Source organism: Muntiacus reevesi, chromosome 10 (genome assembly GCF_963930625.1).
Source record: "Muntiacus reevesi chromosome 10, mMunRee1.1, whole genome shotgun sequence".
Lineage (NCBI taxonomy): Eukaryota > Metazoa > Chordata > Mammalia > Artiodactyla > Cervidae > Muntiacus > Muntiacus reevesi.
In genome coordinates this window covers 48,605,256-48,619,543 of record NC_089258.1, presented here as the reverse complement: position 1 = coordinate 48,619,543, position 14,288 = coordinate 48,605,256, and the positions used below count along the sequence as shown (strand labels likewise).

Sequence of the window (14,288 nt, the reverse complement as noted above, 5' to 3'; positions counted from 1 at the left end):
ATTCTATTAAATTTTGAAGAAACTGCTTTACCACTATTTGAAATCATTACGTGCGCTGTGCTTAGTCACTTAGTCGTGTCTGACTCTTTGTGACCCGATGGACCGTAGCCCACCAGGCTCCTCTGTCCATGGGATTCTCCAAGCAAAAATCCTGGAGTGGCTTGCCATGCCCTCCTCCAGGGGTTCTTCCCAACCCAGGGATCGAACCCAGACCTCCCACATTGCAAGTAGATTCTTTATCATCTGAGCCCCAGGGAAGCCCTGAAATCATTACCCTGGCAGGTAAAATGTGCTGCTTAAAATGCTAACAGAATGCTGTCCTGCACTGTCTTGCGAGTGTTTAGACCCTGACTGAGGCAGGCTCCCGGCTGCGGCACTAGCACAGCCCCGCCCCTGTCCTGCCTTTGCGCGCATCTGGGGGCCTACCACCCCCGACCCTCCCACGGCTCAGCCTCGCTCTGGGCCAGCACCGTGGGTGCGCTCTGCGTCAGGAAGAACATGGGCAGCCTGGGGATGCTGGAGGCCCAGGTGACCTGCTCTGCTCTTTCTGTGAGCAGCTCCTCTCTAACTTTTTCTCAGTGAGCTGTATGTCTGACCGGTCTGCCTCCTTGTGTACAATGCCCAAACCCTGCTCTGAAGATGAGAAGTCCCACATGGAGGTACAGACAGGACCCCTTCCGGGGGGGTGGGAGGGAGACCTCTGAGGGAGAACCTGGCCCAGGCATCCTCCTCCTGGAGCTCCCTGAAGTCTCGGGCTCCTCAGCGTGCAGACGCATCACACCAAGCTCGGCATCTTCATATGGCCTTCCTCCTTCTGGGTCTTTCTAGACTTTTGGAAAGCCCGCCCTTATACAATTCAAATCAATTAAAAGTCATCAGCCAGGGATACAGTAGTGTTATGCAGCCCTTATGGAAATAACGCATCGGCATTACTGTGAGAGCAGGCAGAAGAAGGGCCCTGCAGCTATCCATGGAGAAGTCCCGGGGTCTGTGACCTGCCGCGGAGACCGGTGCTTTACCGGTGCGGCGACACTGACCTCGAGATGGGAGGCGCTCTGGATTGTCCCCGTGGGCTCCGAGAGACCACGAGGGTCCCAGTAAATGAATGATGGAGACAGGAAGTCAGAGACGTGGCCAGGGAAGCAGAGGCTGGTGACATCAGGGCTGGAAGGGGCCACGAGCCACGGGCCGTGGGCGGCCTGCAGAAGCTGAAGAGGGCAGGAAGCAGTTCTTCCGGGGCCTCCAGCAGGGACACAGCCCCACAATACCTGGCCGTGAGCCCGGGAAGCCTATGCAGACTGCTGACCTCGGAGACTGTGAGAAGACAGGTCGGGGGAGAGGGGGTCAGCCTCTAAATTTGTAGTGATTTAACACGGCCAAGGGACACTAACAGCACCACGGACCCTGCGGGCAGTGCCTTCAGTCTGTCTTCACTTTCTAAACCGCTCCAGCCAGGCTGTCCCCTGCTCTCCACGCTCACATCTAAGAGTCAGCCTGCGCGTCGTCAGAGCACTCTGTGAGTGGGAGCAGGAATGCATCAAATCTGCAGAGCACTTTAGGGGAGAGGGTCTTTTAACCACAGAGTCTTCCAGTCCTTGCGCACGATATGTCTCTGCTGTTTCCAATCTTCCAGGCCACAGAGTCTGCACATCCTATTCTGTTAGATTTAAACTTAAATATGTCAATGCTGGGGCTTCCCCCGTGGCTCAGAGGTAAAGAATCTTCCTGTCAATGCAAGAGCCCTGGGTTCGATCCCAGGATTGGAAAGTTGCCCTGGAGGAGAAAATGACAACCTATTCCAGGATCTTTGCCTGGAGAATCCCATGGACAGAGAAGCCTGGCCACAGTCCAGGGAGTCGCTAAGAATCAGACACAACTGAGCAACTAAACACCACCACCATCTTTAGTGTTGACCTGGTACTACTGAACCCTTGTTTGCCAACAATTTGCTGAACTAGTCCTGAGAGCTTTCTGGTGGATTGTTGCAATTGCCCACACAGACTCTCATGTAGTCTAGGAACAGAGGTAGATCCCTCTCTTCCCCACTATAACCTAAATGCCTTTTATTTCCTTTTCTTGGCTCATTACTGCTCTTAGACTTAGTCTGCTCACTATGTCCGTGCGCCAGGCTCCTCCCTCGGGCAGGAAGGCCCAGGCGGGCAGCCCTGTCCGAGCACAAAAGTTTATCAGATAACATGCTTCACTTCCCGCCTTGCTCGTGGATAGCACTTAATCCCACAGAGAGGCCTGATGTTAAATGCACACCCGGCTCCATTTCCTCATGTGACTGGTGGTGGAACCCTGGCAGGACTTGGGGCCAAAACGGGGGCACGCAGGCAGGGCTCCCGCACCTGGCAGCGGGGAGGGCGAGTGCCAGCCCTTACACCCGCGCCCGCCACTGGCTCTGCGGTCCAGGAGGACAAGCTGGTACAGAACAGAGCACAGCTGCCTGGCCTCATAAAAGATAATGTCTTCCTCTGAGACATGAGGGAAGGAAAAGGTGGCTGATAAACAGAGACACTGTGAATTGGAGAGAAAGCAAACAGGATATTCATTCACAGAGGCTGGAGCTATTAATGACATTGTATACAAAGAAATGTGGACTGGTACTTGTATATAATTAAGTAAGGTAATTTCTAATTGTTGCCTAGACAAACAACACTTTGTGGGGGGAATTCCAGCCTTTTCCACTTCATGACTCCAACGACTAATCTTAAACCTCATGCAGCAGAGGGAGATGCGGATTAAATCATAACAAGGGAAAAAGACCACAGATGAACTTGAAAATATATCTGCTGTTTATTTGCATATTATAATTCTACCGGTTTAAATTAACATAGCATTCTCAGGTGGCTCAGTGGCAAAGAATCTGCCTGCAATGTAGGAGATGCAGGTTTGATCCCTGGGTTGGGAAGATCTCCTGGAGAAGGAAATAGCAACCCACTCTGGTATTCTTGCCTGGGAAGCTACATGGACAGAGGAGCCTGGTGGGCTACAGTCCACGAGGTTACAAAATAATCGGCGTGACTTAGTGACTAAACAACAGCAGTGTAACACATGCTTAGGGGGAGCAGAAGGGAGGCTGGATACTTAGCAGATGTAAAATAGTGACGCAAGTAACAAATAATGCTACCCTCATCAGACAGTAATGCCTTGGAGTGACCCCGGGTTGTGGTCAAAGTAAAAATAGAAAGAGTAAGAAACAATTTCAATTTCAAGAATAATGAAAGAAAAAAAAAGAACCTAAAAAAACAAACCTCAAATTCTGCATTTAATACACAGAAATAAGGACAAGTAATATTAAAGATAGACATGTATATATAATAACATATCCAAACGGGATTAAACGAACATGTCTCTCAATAAGTAGACCCATCTGTGAAAACAATCACGGAATTCCGTTGGCTTTTTAAACCATCGCTCACATAGGTCACATTAATTTTGGTCAAGCACAGAAGAAAGTGCATTTGCTGTGAGAATGTGCACTGGGCGTTCTCATTCCGAGTCTGCACTAATCTTACACCTGCTCGTGGCCGTGAGCTCTTTACCTAGAAACCTACCTGCTTGTCCTCCTGGGGACCATCAGGAGGCGAGGACCAAGAGGGACCAGGGCAAGGAGAGAGGGCAGGATTGGCATGGACCGGCCCACCGCTCAGCCCGGACGAGCACCCGGGACACGCATGCGCGGAGGCTTACCCACTCGAAGGACAGGATCCAGCAGCCGCGTGCCATGCCCAGCAGCACGCTCAGGGTGCGGCGCGGCCTCCCAGCCAGCACGTGCGTGGTGCTGCCGCACACCTCCCGCGCCACCGAGAAGCCCTTCAGTCTGTTCACGACCTGGATCACCACGCTGTACTTTCTGTGAAGTGGGGAGAAAAATCAACACGCGGTTGGATGTGTTTCCTGTGCATAAACATCAAGGGGATTACAATGAACTAAAATGTAAAAAAACTAGAGAAAAATGTACACTGACTTCTAAGGTGCTCGTTGCCCTGCAATTCATAACTTGAAATCTGGGGGAAATAAATTTCAGATCTCAACTCCAATTGTTTGTTCTAGTGGCTAAAAAAACAGCGGCCTGAAGCTAAACACGGTTTCCCCAGGTGCCCAGTGGGGCCTGCCAGCACCCTGCACCAGGCCTCCTCGACACCCAGACCCCACTGTGTGTACTTTTGAGTCATGTTGGACCTAGTTTTTGCACTGTCAGAACCAAGATACTCACTTATTTTATTTTAAAAATAAAACATTTATCAAGAGTCAAACATAGATTTTACAGGTCCTGTTTATTAAAACTTCAGATTAAACCTCAGGGCAAATTTCACAAAGCTCATCACTATTTATTTTCTGATTTGTCATTCCATTAATGCCTTAAGTACCCTTTTTTCTCTTTAACTATTTCTCTTCCCTAACTTTCTTCCCAAATCACTCTCCATATTCCTTTTCTTCCTTTTACGGTCACCTTTCTATTATGCCTTTAACTCTGACATGTTGCTTTCCCCTCTTTCTGCCAGGAGCTTTCGGAAATCCCTGCCAAAACATGAACATCGCGTAGGCTTTCTGAGCCACACTGTGACGCGCACAGTGAGTTAAGAAACTTCTCTCGTCTCCAAAGATTACATTCCAAAGGGACGGAGGCAGTTTGTCCATGATTATGCACACTGTCTCCAACTATCCCCTGCTTATATTATGGCATTTCTCAGTTATGATGATCTGGGCTTTGCCAATCACAAGACCCATTTCTTCACTTGTGAAATACAAGGCCTGACCTCTATCCTGGTGAGAATTTTCCAGGGATCCCCAGGGTATAACAGATGGATGAGTCAGGACCAGGCACATCACTTTAACCACAGGATACATGCTTATTGGAGTTGCAGAAAATAAATTGGGGGAGGGGTACAAAATACAAATAAAACAATAGCAAAAAGAAGTGAAAACCTCTAAGCCAGATGCCCTCTAGAAACCTGCTCCTGCATATCTATGATTTTGTCATTCCAAGTCTGGGAGCTTCTAGCTCTTCGCTGGATGTGCTAAGCGATAACAAGGATCTTTGCAAAACATGGCTAATCAATATGACCTTAGAACATCTAGGTCTTGTTCTTACCTTCTGGCAACAAGTATTTGTGGGGCAGGAATGAATCAAAAAGAGATTAAAAATGGCCCAAATGAAGAGTTTGATTTGCAAACCTTCGATTGAGAAAATAGCTAGCTATCAGTGTTTTTTGTTTTTTAAATTTGAGGCAAAAATATAGACTTTTAAAAATGTTAGACCAATATTCAATTATTCGTTTCTGTATTAAACTATTTAGGATGACCAACGTATTTCACAAGATGTAAACAGAACTTGCAAGCATGCTCCTTTTTCACTAGATAACATGTGGGTTTTGAATGACCAGTCCTTTTAACTTCATGTCACAGGTGGGACGGGATCCCGCCACCCAGAGTCTTGGAAGCATGCACTCTTTCTGCAGCCTGTTTTTCACTGAGATGTCCCAGTGTTTTGATGGATATCTTAAAACCCTAAAACTTCTGATATTTAAAAAAAAAAAATTTTTTCCTCTTTAAATAAAAATTCAAAAATCTGTTGCAAAGAATAAGGCACGGTATTTTTCTTGGATGTGCAACGTTGTGCTAATGTTTAAGGGAGATGATAAGAGTGCGCTAGGGAGCTGTGAATGCTTCCACCAGATGTGCAGACAGCTGCTTCACCACAGTGGTAGAAGGCGCCCCACTAAAGCGTTTCTTTAAGATCTTTAAGGGAAGTGCTTCCACCAGTGAGGCTACACTGACGGGGCCTACAGAGGGTGGGGGTGGTGGACTCGAACAGCCATGCAGTACAAGACGAGCAAGAAAAGCAGGAAATACTAAAACGCCTCTAGATGCCGTCCAAACCACTTAAAGGTCTTGGGTGCTGAACTGTTCACAGCCTTTTCACCACCTCTCTTATTTCCAGCGCTCTTCTGACTCCAGCATTAATTACAGAGAGCAGCACCAACACAGCACAGACGTGAGGGCTGCCCGAGCGCCCAGCACAGTTTATGAACGAAAAGTCCAAACTTTATATCGAGGAGAAAGTTATCAAAACAAGGAGTACTTACTCAGATGGCATGCTTGTCATGACTAATGTTCTTGTTGGCTAGGGATGTCAAAAGAGAAGGAACAAAAAACAGTCAAAAATATAAAAAATATTTTTCCCACAGAAATAAACTTTGTTTTCTGAAAAGTTACATCACTTAAAAGTAAACATTTAAGCATATATCAAAGGAAAAAACTTTATATTCCTGGAAAAAAAAAAGTAGCGCAAAAGATAGAAACTCAGATACTATCCCCAAACCAATCCAAATTAATCCAGGACATGAGGTGGAAGAAAAAAAAAAAAAGTTTCCCTCCAGAAATTCATCCTACCAGTTGCCTAGTGGGCCTCCACAAGTGCCGAACTGTTATACGTGTCCAAGGAAGGACAGGGTAAGAGAGACGTTTTTCTTGCAGGCTTAGAAACTATTTTTCCTGAGGCTTCTAGGCAACCATATTCTTGGTCTCAGATGTAAGTACACAGTAACGTTTAAGCTTCTGCTACCTGACTCAAGCAGATTCTTTCATCCCTTCCACACAAGAGCACAGATAATGGAACTGCTTGAGTACTGGCATCTCCTATTAATTGGAACTGCAAATTTTTAAAAATAAAAATTTAAAAATACTTTTTACTTATGCATGCTGCTCTAGCAAAGAAATGTTTCAGAAATATATAATTAGACATATAAATTTCTCTGTAGTTCCACCAACTAGAAATGACTATTGTTTTATAATTCGATATATATTAGGGCAAATGTTCTTTTGTTAAAAAAAAAAAAAAAAACCTTCATTTATTTACTTTTGTCTGTGCTGGGTCTTCATTGTGGTACGCAGGTTTAGTTGCCCTACGTTATGTGGGGTGTTAGTTCACCAACCCGGGATCAAACCTATATTTCCCGAATTGAAAGGCAGATTCTTAACCACTGGACTACCAGGGAAGTCCCCCTCAATGTTCTCTTTATTTAAAAAACAAACGTGAATGCACACTATTCTTACATTCGTTCAGGTCATATGATGGGCCTCAGATGGAACCAGCTGCTCAATGTAACCTGGAAACCGTCACGGCACACAGAGCAACACCCCGAATGTGCCCATGAATGAATGAGAAGGAGCCAGAGCTGAATGTGCCCATGAATGAACGAGAAGGACCAGAGGTGCCCAGAGGACCCGGGGGCATACGGTGCACTCAGGACCCCTGTGCCGCATGGGTGCCCTGAGGGACGGTCAGGGAAGAGACAAGGTGAGTAAAAAAGATACTCGGAGGAAGACCTCAGGAACGGCAGATGAGCTAGCCAACAATGGACACCCACCGTCCTGTGTTTTTAGTTTCCCTCCAGAGCATCCTTTGTCAGCTCTCCTCTGTTCTGGATATGAGTGGAACGTGAGCATGGCTCCCTGGGTTGAACCTGGAGACAAGCCTTCATGCAGGAGTAAGATTCTGGCTTCAGTGTCATCCTAGAATGAGGACTACACAGTCAGTGACATGGCCAACCCCAAGTAAAACCCTGCAGGAGGGCATGCCAGGCATTTCCTTTCTTCTGGGGACCCATCCAGAAGCAGCCTGTGGGACGCGCTCATTCCGAGAATGAAGGCGTGGGGGGGACAGGCAGAGGAAGCTCTCCTGACTTCTGTATCACCAGGCTTCTCCGTGACTGCACCTCAGGCTGCTTCTCCTCCTCACCTGCACTCACTCCCCTGAGCCCTCACGTGGCCTCACGCGCTTTCTGCAGAAGCAAAACGCCTATAGCCCCAACTTCACATTTCTAGCTCAGACCCACTCCGTGATGCCAAGACTCAGACTCTCCTCCTATCTGACATCTGCATCTGGAGGTCTAGTAAGGATCTCAGATGTGACATGTCCAAAACTAAGCTACTCTTTTTTTCAGGAAATTATGCAAGAAAAAGAAAGAAAAGACATTCAAATTGCAAAGGAAGAAATCAAACTCTCTCTCTTCACAGATGAGAAGAACTTACAGGCAGAAAACTCTATGAAGAAGCCATAAAAAGACGTTAGGACAAATAAATTTAGCAAAGTTGCAGGAAACAAAAAAAGCACAAAACTTATTTGTATTTCTATACCTTAGTAATGAACAATCAGAAAAAGAAACTAAGAAACCAATTCCATTTATTAGCATCAAAAAGAATAAAATACTTAGGAATAAATTTAATAAAGAAGACACAAGCCTTCTACACTGAAAATTTTTTTAATTGCTAAAAGAAATCAAAGATGACCTAAATAAACAGAAAGACAGCCTGTGTACATGAATTGGAAGACTTAATATTATTGATGACAAGACTTGCCATTGCAGATTCAATGCAATCTCTACCAAAATTCCAATGGCAATTTTTATAGAAATGGAAAAATCCATCCTAAAATCCATATGGAATTTCAAGGAAACACAAATAGCCAAAACAATCTTGAAAAAGAACCACAAGATGGAGATCTCACACTTCCTGATTTCAAAACTTACTACAAAATTACAGTACTCAAACTGTATAGTACTACATAGGGATAGATGTGAATACTGAATTGAAAGTCTGGAAATAAACCCTCACATCTATGGTCAACTATTTTTGACAAGGTTGCCAAGATTGTTTATATATAGTCTCTTCAACAAATGATGCTGAGAGAACTGGATAACCACATATGAAATAATAAAACTGGATCTTTATCTTACACTATAGAAAAAAATTAACTCAAAATGGCTCTAATTTGACAGCAGAAGCTATAAAACTCTTGGAAGAAAACATAGGGAAAAATATTCATGATATTGGTTCCTTAAATTAAGGCACCAAAAGCACAGGCAAAAAAGATAATTAAATAAATTGGACTTCATCAAAATTAACAACTTTTTTTGGCATCAGAAAACACGATCAAGAGTGAAAAGATAACCCCCAAAATGGGAGAAAATGTGTGCTAATCATACATTTGACAAGCTTTTGACATCCAGAATATATAAGAACTCCTATAACTCAACAAAAAAAGGACAACTCATTTTAAATATGGGCAAATAACTGGAACAGACATTCCTCCAAAGAAAATAAGCAAATGGCCCACAGTGCATGAAAATACGCTCTGAACCACTAGCCATTCGGGAATTCAAATGAGGTACCAGACCTAATGAGACACCACTTTATAGGGTGGTTACAACGACAAAAATCCACCAAACAGCACATGCTGATGACGGTTTGTGCTGGGAGCCTCATGCCTTCTGGCTGGAATATAAAATGATGCAGCCGCAGCAGAAAACATCTGGTGGGCCCTCAAAAAGTGAAACACAGAATTACCACAGGACCAGCAAACTTACTCCTGGCATATATCAAAATGAACTGAAAAACAAGGACTCATATACTTGTATGTGAATTTTCACAGGAGTCAAAAGGTGAAAACAACCCATATCCATCAGTAGATAAAAGGATAGATAAAATTTGGAATATACATATAATGGAATATTATTCATCCATAAAAATGAATGAAGTTCTCATATATACAACATGGATGACTCTTGAAAATATGCTAAGAGAAAAAAAAGCTAGATATAAAAGGATACATACTGTATAATTCTATTTACAAAATATCTAGAAAAAGTAAGCTTGTAGAGACACAAGTAAACCAGAAGTTACTGGGGGCTGCGGTGAAAAGATACATGCAACCCAATGTTCACTGGAGCACTGTTTACAATAGCCAGGGCGTGGAAGCAACCTAAATGTCCACAGACAGAGGAGGAGTGGATAAAGACGTGGTACACACACACAGTGGAATAACACTCCTTCATTGAAAAAGAATGAAATCATGCCATTTGCGGCAACCTGGATGAATCTAGAGAGTGTCAGATTAAGTAAAGTCAGTCAGACAGAGGAGGAGAAATATCCATATGATATCACTTACACGTGGAATCCAAAAAGAAACTATAGAACTGAACTTACAGAACAGAAAGAGACTCACAGACTTGGAAAACGAACTTATGGCTTCCGGGGCAGGGAGGAATAGTCTGGGACTTCGGGCAGGTCAGGCACACTCTGCTATATTTAAAATGGACAAGCAGCAAGAAGCTACTGGACAGCACAGCGAACTCAGCTAGTGTTACCTGGCAGCCTGGACAGGAGAGGGGTTTGGGGGAGAATGGACACCTGTGTGTGTCTGGCTGAGCCTTTGTGTTCACCTGTATCTATCACAATGTTAATTGGCTATACTCCAATACAAAAGGTTTTTGGTGTTAAAAAAAAAAAAAAAAGAAAGAAGAAGAACCTGCCAGGGGACAGGGTGAGGTGGGAACCAGGGGTTATTAAAAACCCTTCTCTGAAAGGTTTTTGGGGAGCTAGGGTCTTTCAAGCGTATTCTTATTGAGTCCCGAGAGACACTGTACTTTCCTTCACCACAACCTCCTATCAGTAAACTGGCTCTACTACACTGTGGGGGAGCAAACACAAATTTGATTTGGGAACACGTGGACAATTCTTTCACTTTTCCTCTATTTGAAAATCTTCATAAGAGAAAGTTTTAACTGTTATTCAGGTGAACATTCTGTGAACTGGCAAGGCATATAACCACCACTGCAAAAACAACTCAGAGGGTCAAGTATCAATTTGCCCTTACAGTGCTTGAAGCGCAGCACGCATTCAGCATGCTCTACTGAGCAGAATAAAAGCTCTGTGCACAGAAGTCAAGGTATTCTTCCTCCTCTTAGAATGCTATCACTACCGGAAAATACCTTCTACCAAGCAATTACACAGAAAGAATACATGAAGCATAAAAGAAACAATCAGATGCTAGGAGACCCAGAAGAAGGCTGCAATTCAGTACGTTTTCTTGCAGCTCACGTGTTTGTGACTTCCTATCTGACGGCCACTTGGCCTTTCCTTACCTCATGCATCTCATCTAAGAAACCAGACAATGAGATTCTCCTACAGCGCCAAGTGATTAATTACTCTGCTGAAAGCAGATATTAATCCTAGCAGTTTTGTAAACTATAACCTTCACAGTGTGTGATTTCATGAGAATACATTTCCTAACTTGGTCATTTATCTATGTAACCTTTGCTACATGTCACCTTTCAATGAAAGTAATAAAAACGGGGAGAAAGTTCAGCCGCTTTCTTCTCTCTCAATGACGGTAACCTGATCCTGCTCCACCCTGGCTGTGAAGTCTATATGTAGGGTGATAGTCACAGTGCACAAATCTAATAAGGATCAGTAAATCTTATTTAACATTATTGGAAAAGACAAAAAAAAAAAAAAAAAGACCAGCTAACCTTTATTTGAACCAACCACAGTCAGTGTTGAAAGACGAAACGGTCCTTTAAGACTGAGACCTGAATCTCCCTGTCCTGTAAGATGCATTCCCATTCTATGAAAAGTTGATTCTCCAAAACAATCTTGAACGTGACCTGGTCCCTGTGCCCTGGAATCTAGAAGGCTGGGTAAGAACTCTTCCCACCCTTTCAAGTTCTTGGGAAGCACCTCAGAAGGGCCCTTGCTCCCCTCCGCTGCTGACAGGACGGCCCACGCCCTTCCTCGGAGGCTCAGAAATGCCCACCTCCCACCTCCCCAGGGCTCCCACCAGAGGCACTGACTCCCTTGCTCACCTGCCTCTGGAGCCCCAGGCCACAGCCTTTTCTCTGCAAGGCTCCCCATGCTCCTGCTACATCAGTCTGAAGAGAATGGGCTCAACTGTTTCGTGCATTTGTTTTCACAGATCTGGGGCTGGGCCTTGCATGGGACTGGTCTCACTTCCCCAACCAGGTAACCCTGGCTGAAGGCGTCCTCAGGACCCTTCCTGAGTGGGGACTCAGGGTCCCAGCACTGGGACCAGATCATGTCCTGGAGTCCAGACTCTAGTCCAGCAATAACATGGTAAGGGTTTGATGTTTACTGACTTTCTGAGTGTTCACTCTGGTACCCGTTTCTTTTGGCTTCACAGTCTGACCATTTGGTGATCTGTGCAAATGGGTTGATGGTCCACAGAGATCTTTGTTCCCTGACAGATGACAGTTTTTTTTCTGCTTGTTTTTCTACTTTCAGCTCAAAACTATTAAGAATTTCACGCCACCAGGGAGTAGATATCTGGACTAAAGTTTGGATTTCCATGTTTATGCCATGAGAGAAATTTTTAGCTATGAGTAAAATTTTAAAATTGAAATTACAAGCTCTGTGTTTGTTCTGTGTGTGCATGCGTGTGTGTGTGTGTGTATCCGTGCCTGTAATCCAGAAAGGCCATTCTCACCCTGAGAAAAGCATCTTGAGATGGTGTTACCAATTGCGATTTTAAAATCTCCTAAAGAAGCTGTTGGCTTAGAAATAAGTGCCTACAAATTGAATATTCCTAAAATTCCCAAATATTATGGAAACTGAACTCCCAGTATTTTAAACAGTGCCAAAAAAGAAAAAATACTTAAAAAAATTTTTTCTGGGGGAGGCAATTTCCTTACTGTTTCCTTTCTTAAATTGTGGTATAGCTGATCTACAGTATTATGTTAGTTTCAAGTTATAAAATAATGATTCAAAATTTTTATAGATTATACTCCACTTAAAGTTACTGTAAAATACTAGCTATATTCCCTGTGCTGTGCAATATATCCTTGTAGCTTATTTATGATGAGCCTGGTCCCTGGGTTACAGTGTTCCCGGAGTGAGGGAGGTGACTCTGAGCAGGCCCAGGAACTACAGCAGACGGTGGGGACTTCAGAAGAAAGGAATTTGCCCAAATTTATAGGCACTGCAGGTGAAACCTGCCAGCAGTCTCTTGGCTTGGCTTCCTTACCCAAGAGGCTTTTAAATGTTACAATCTACCATTCCTTACGAAAACTTCCCGCAAATCAAACCTAAGGCCTAGGTGGTAAATTACCATTCTTGCTGCACCTATCTAAACACAGCTAATGAGACCAGCCTAATTGTGTGATCATAAATAATCTTTCTTTGATTACTGGGGGAGGGACTACAGAAAAAAATTCCGTTTCTATGGGAAACTCCGCAGTGTTTACCGAACACCATTCCAGGACTTTGGATTTTAGCCATGTTCACTGAGTGACTCTGCACCTCTGTGGACACTGCAGGGAACTGGTGGATGCGAAAGCTCTGCTTTGTCTGGAGACTTACTGAACTCCCTTCTCCTCTAGTAAAAACCAGTTTCCATCCTTAGCTGCACCCTGGCCCAGGTCCTACTGCCCTGCCCAAACTGCCAGTCCTTACTGAATCTCCAGTGCTCTGGTTTCCTTCAGCATCTGCCTACAGTCCCCCAGACCAACGTCTCGGCCCCACCGGGAGCCAGCAGCAGGCGGCCCGGACCCCGGTCTGGCCTCTGGTGACCTTGCGGGCGCCCTTCTCCCTGGCTCTGATGGAGCCGGGGATGCTGCTGCGAACGGAGCCCAGTGGGCAGGCTCCTCTCTGCACGGGCCCCGGAGCGTCTGGCCATGCCCGTGGGCAGCCCTGATGGAGACCCTCAGGACACCTGACCAGCTGTCCTACAAAACTGAGAGCTGCTCCTTCACGGGGTCCTGAAGGCTCAGCTCCCGAGTCTGCACACAGTACAACCGTCTCCGTCAATTTGTTTGTTCCTTTTCACTTCAGGAACACCTCTTTTACAATGCCCAATCTTCAGGGCCTGAAAATAACCAAGTCTTTGCCAACGGCAGATGAACCAGCATCAGCAAGGATTCCCCAGAGGCTATGAGATTCAGCTCGGCCTCACTCAGAAGGCTTACCATCACGTCCGAGTTCTCTGCTGAGGAACCGCGTCCCTTTCTCTGGGACCGAGGACATGGAACCTGAGCGCCGTGCGCCTGCGAAGCTGCACGGGCTGGGAAGCCGCCACCCTCGTGTTTGAAGAAGAGGCTAGCTGCAAAGGACTACTGCTCTCCATCGCCCACACCTCTCCCCCTACCAACTCAGACGAGACGGCCTGCGCTCACATCTTCCTGCCAAAGATCCTCCGTGCCAGCCCTGTTTATCCTCTGTGAAGCCCCAGGCCTCTCCTCCCCCGGAGCTTTCCCCATCAAAGAGTGAGCTCCGTATTGTAATAGTCTGAGTAAAACCACCTCCCTAATTTCAGTACATTTTGTCTGTCACAACAACTACATGTTTGTTTTAAATGTCTAGGAACAGAGTTCTGAGAAACACTGTGAATACCCAAGAAGCAACTGTCTCATTAGATCTTCTACTTTAGTGTTTTCTTTTCCAATGTCAAGTTTGTCCTCTAAGGTCAATTTTGAAAAAAAGAGACG

General features: G+C 45.1%; 1 protein-coding gene across 3 annotated transcripts in view; it reads right to left on the bottom strand.

Annotated features, from left to right (window-relative positions):
* The window catches only part of MCPH1 (microcephalin 1), a 219,970-nt gene that overhangs the window by 148,204 nt on the left and 57,478 nt on the right, over nucleotides 1-14,288 (bottom strand). For 2 of the 3 annotated variants that reach the window (XM_065901536.1, XM_065901538.1), the window contains 2 exons: nucleotides 6,096-6,133; nucleotides 3,697-3,859 (listed from right to left, as the gene is read on the bottom strand). The exons of the other annotated variant lie outside the window; for it this stretch is intronic. In XM_065901536.1, coding sequence (XP_065757608.1) covers nucleotides 3,697-3,859; nucleotides 6,096-6,133 — 201 coding nt within the window. The remainder of the gene's footprint in view (nucleotides 1-3,696; nucleotides 3,860-6,095; nucleotides 6,134-14,288) is intronic. 3 annotated transcript variants of the gene reach the window in all.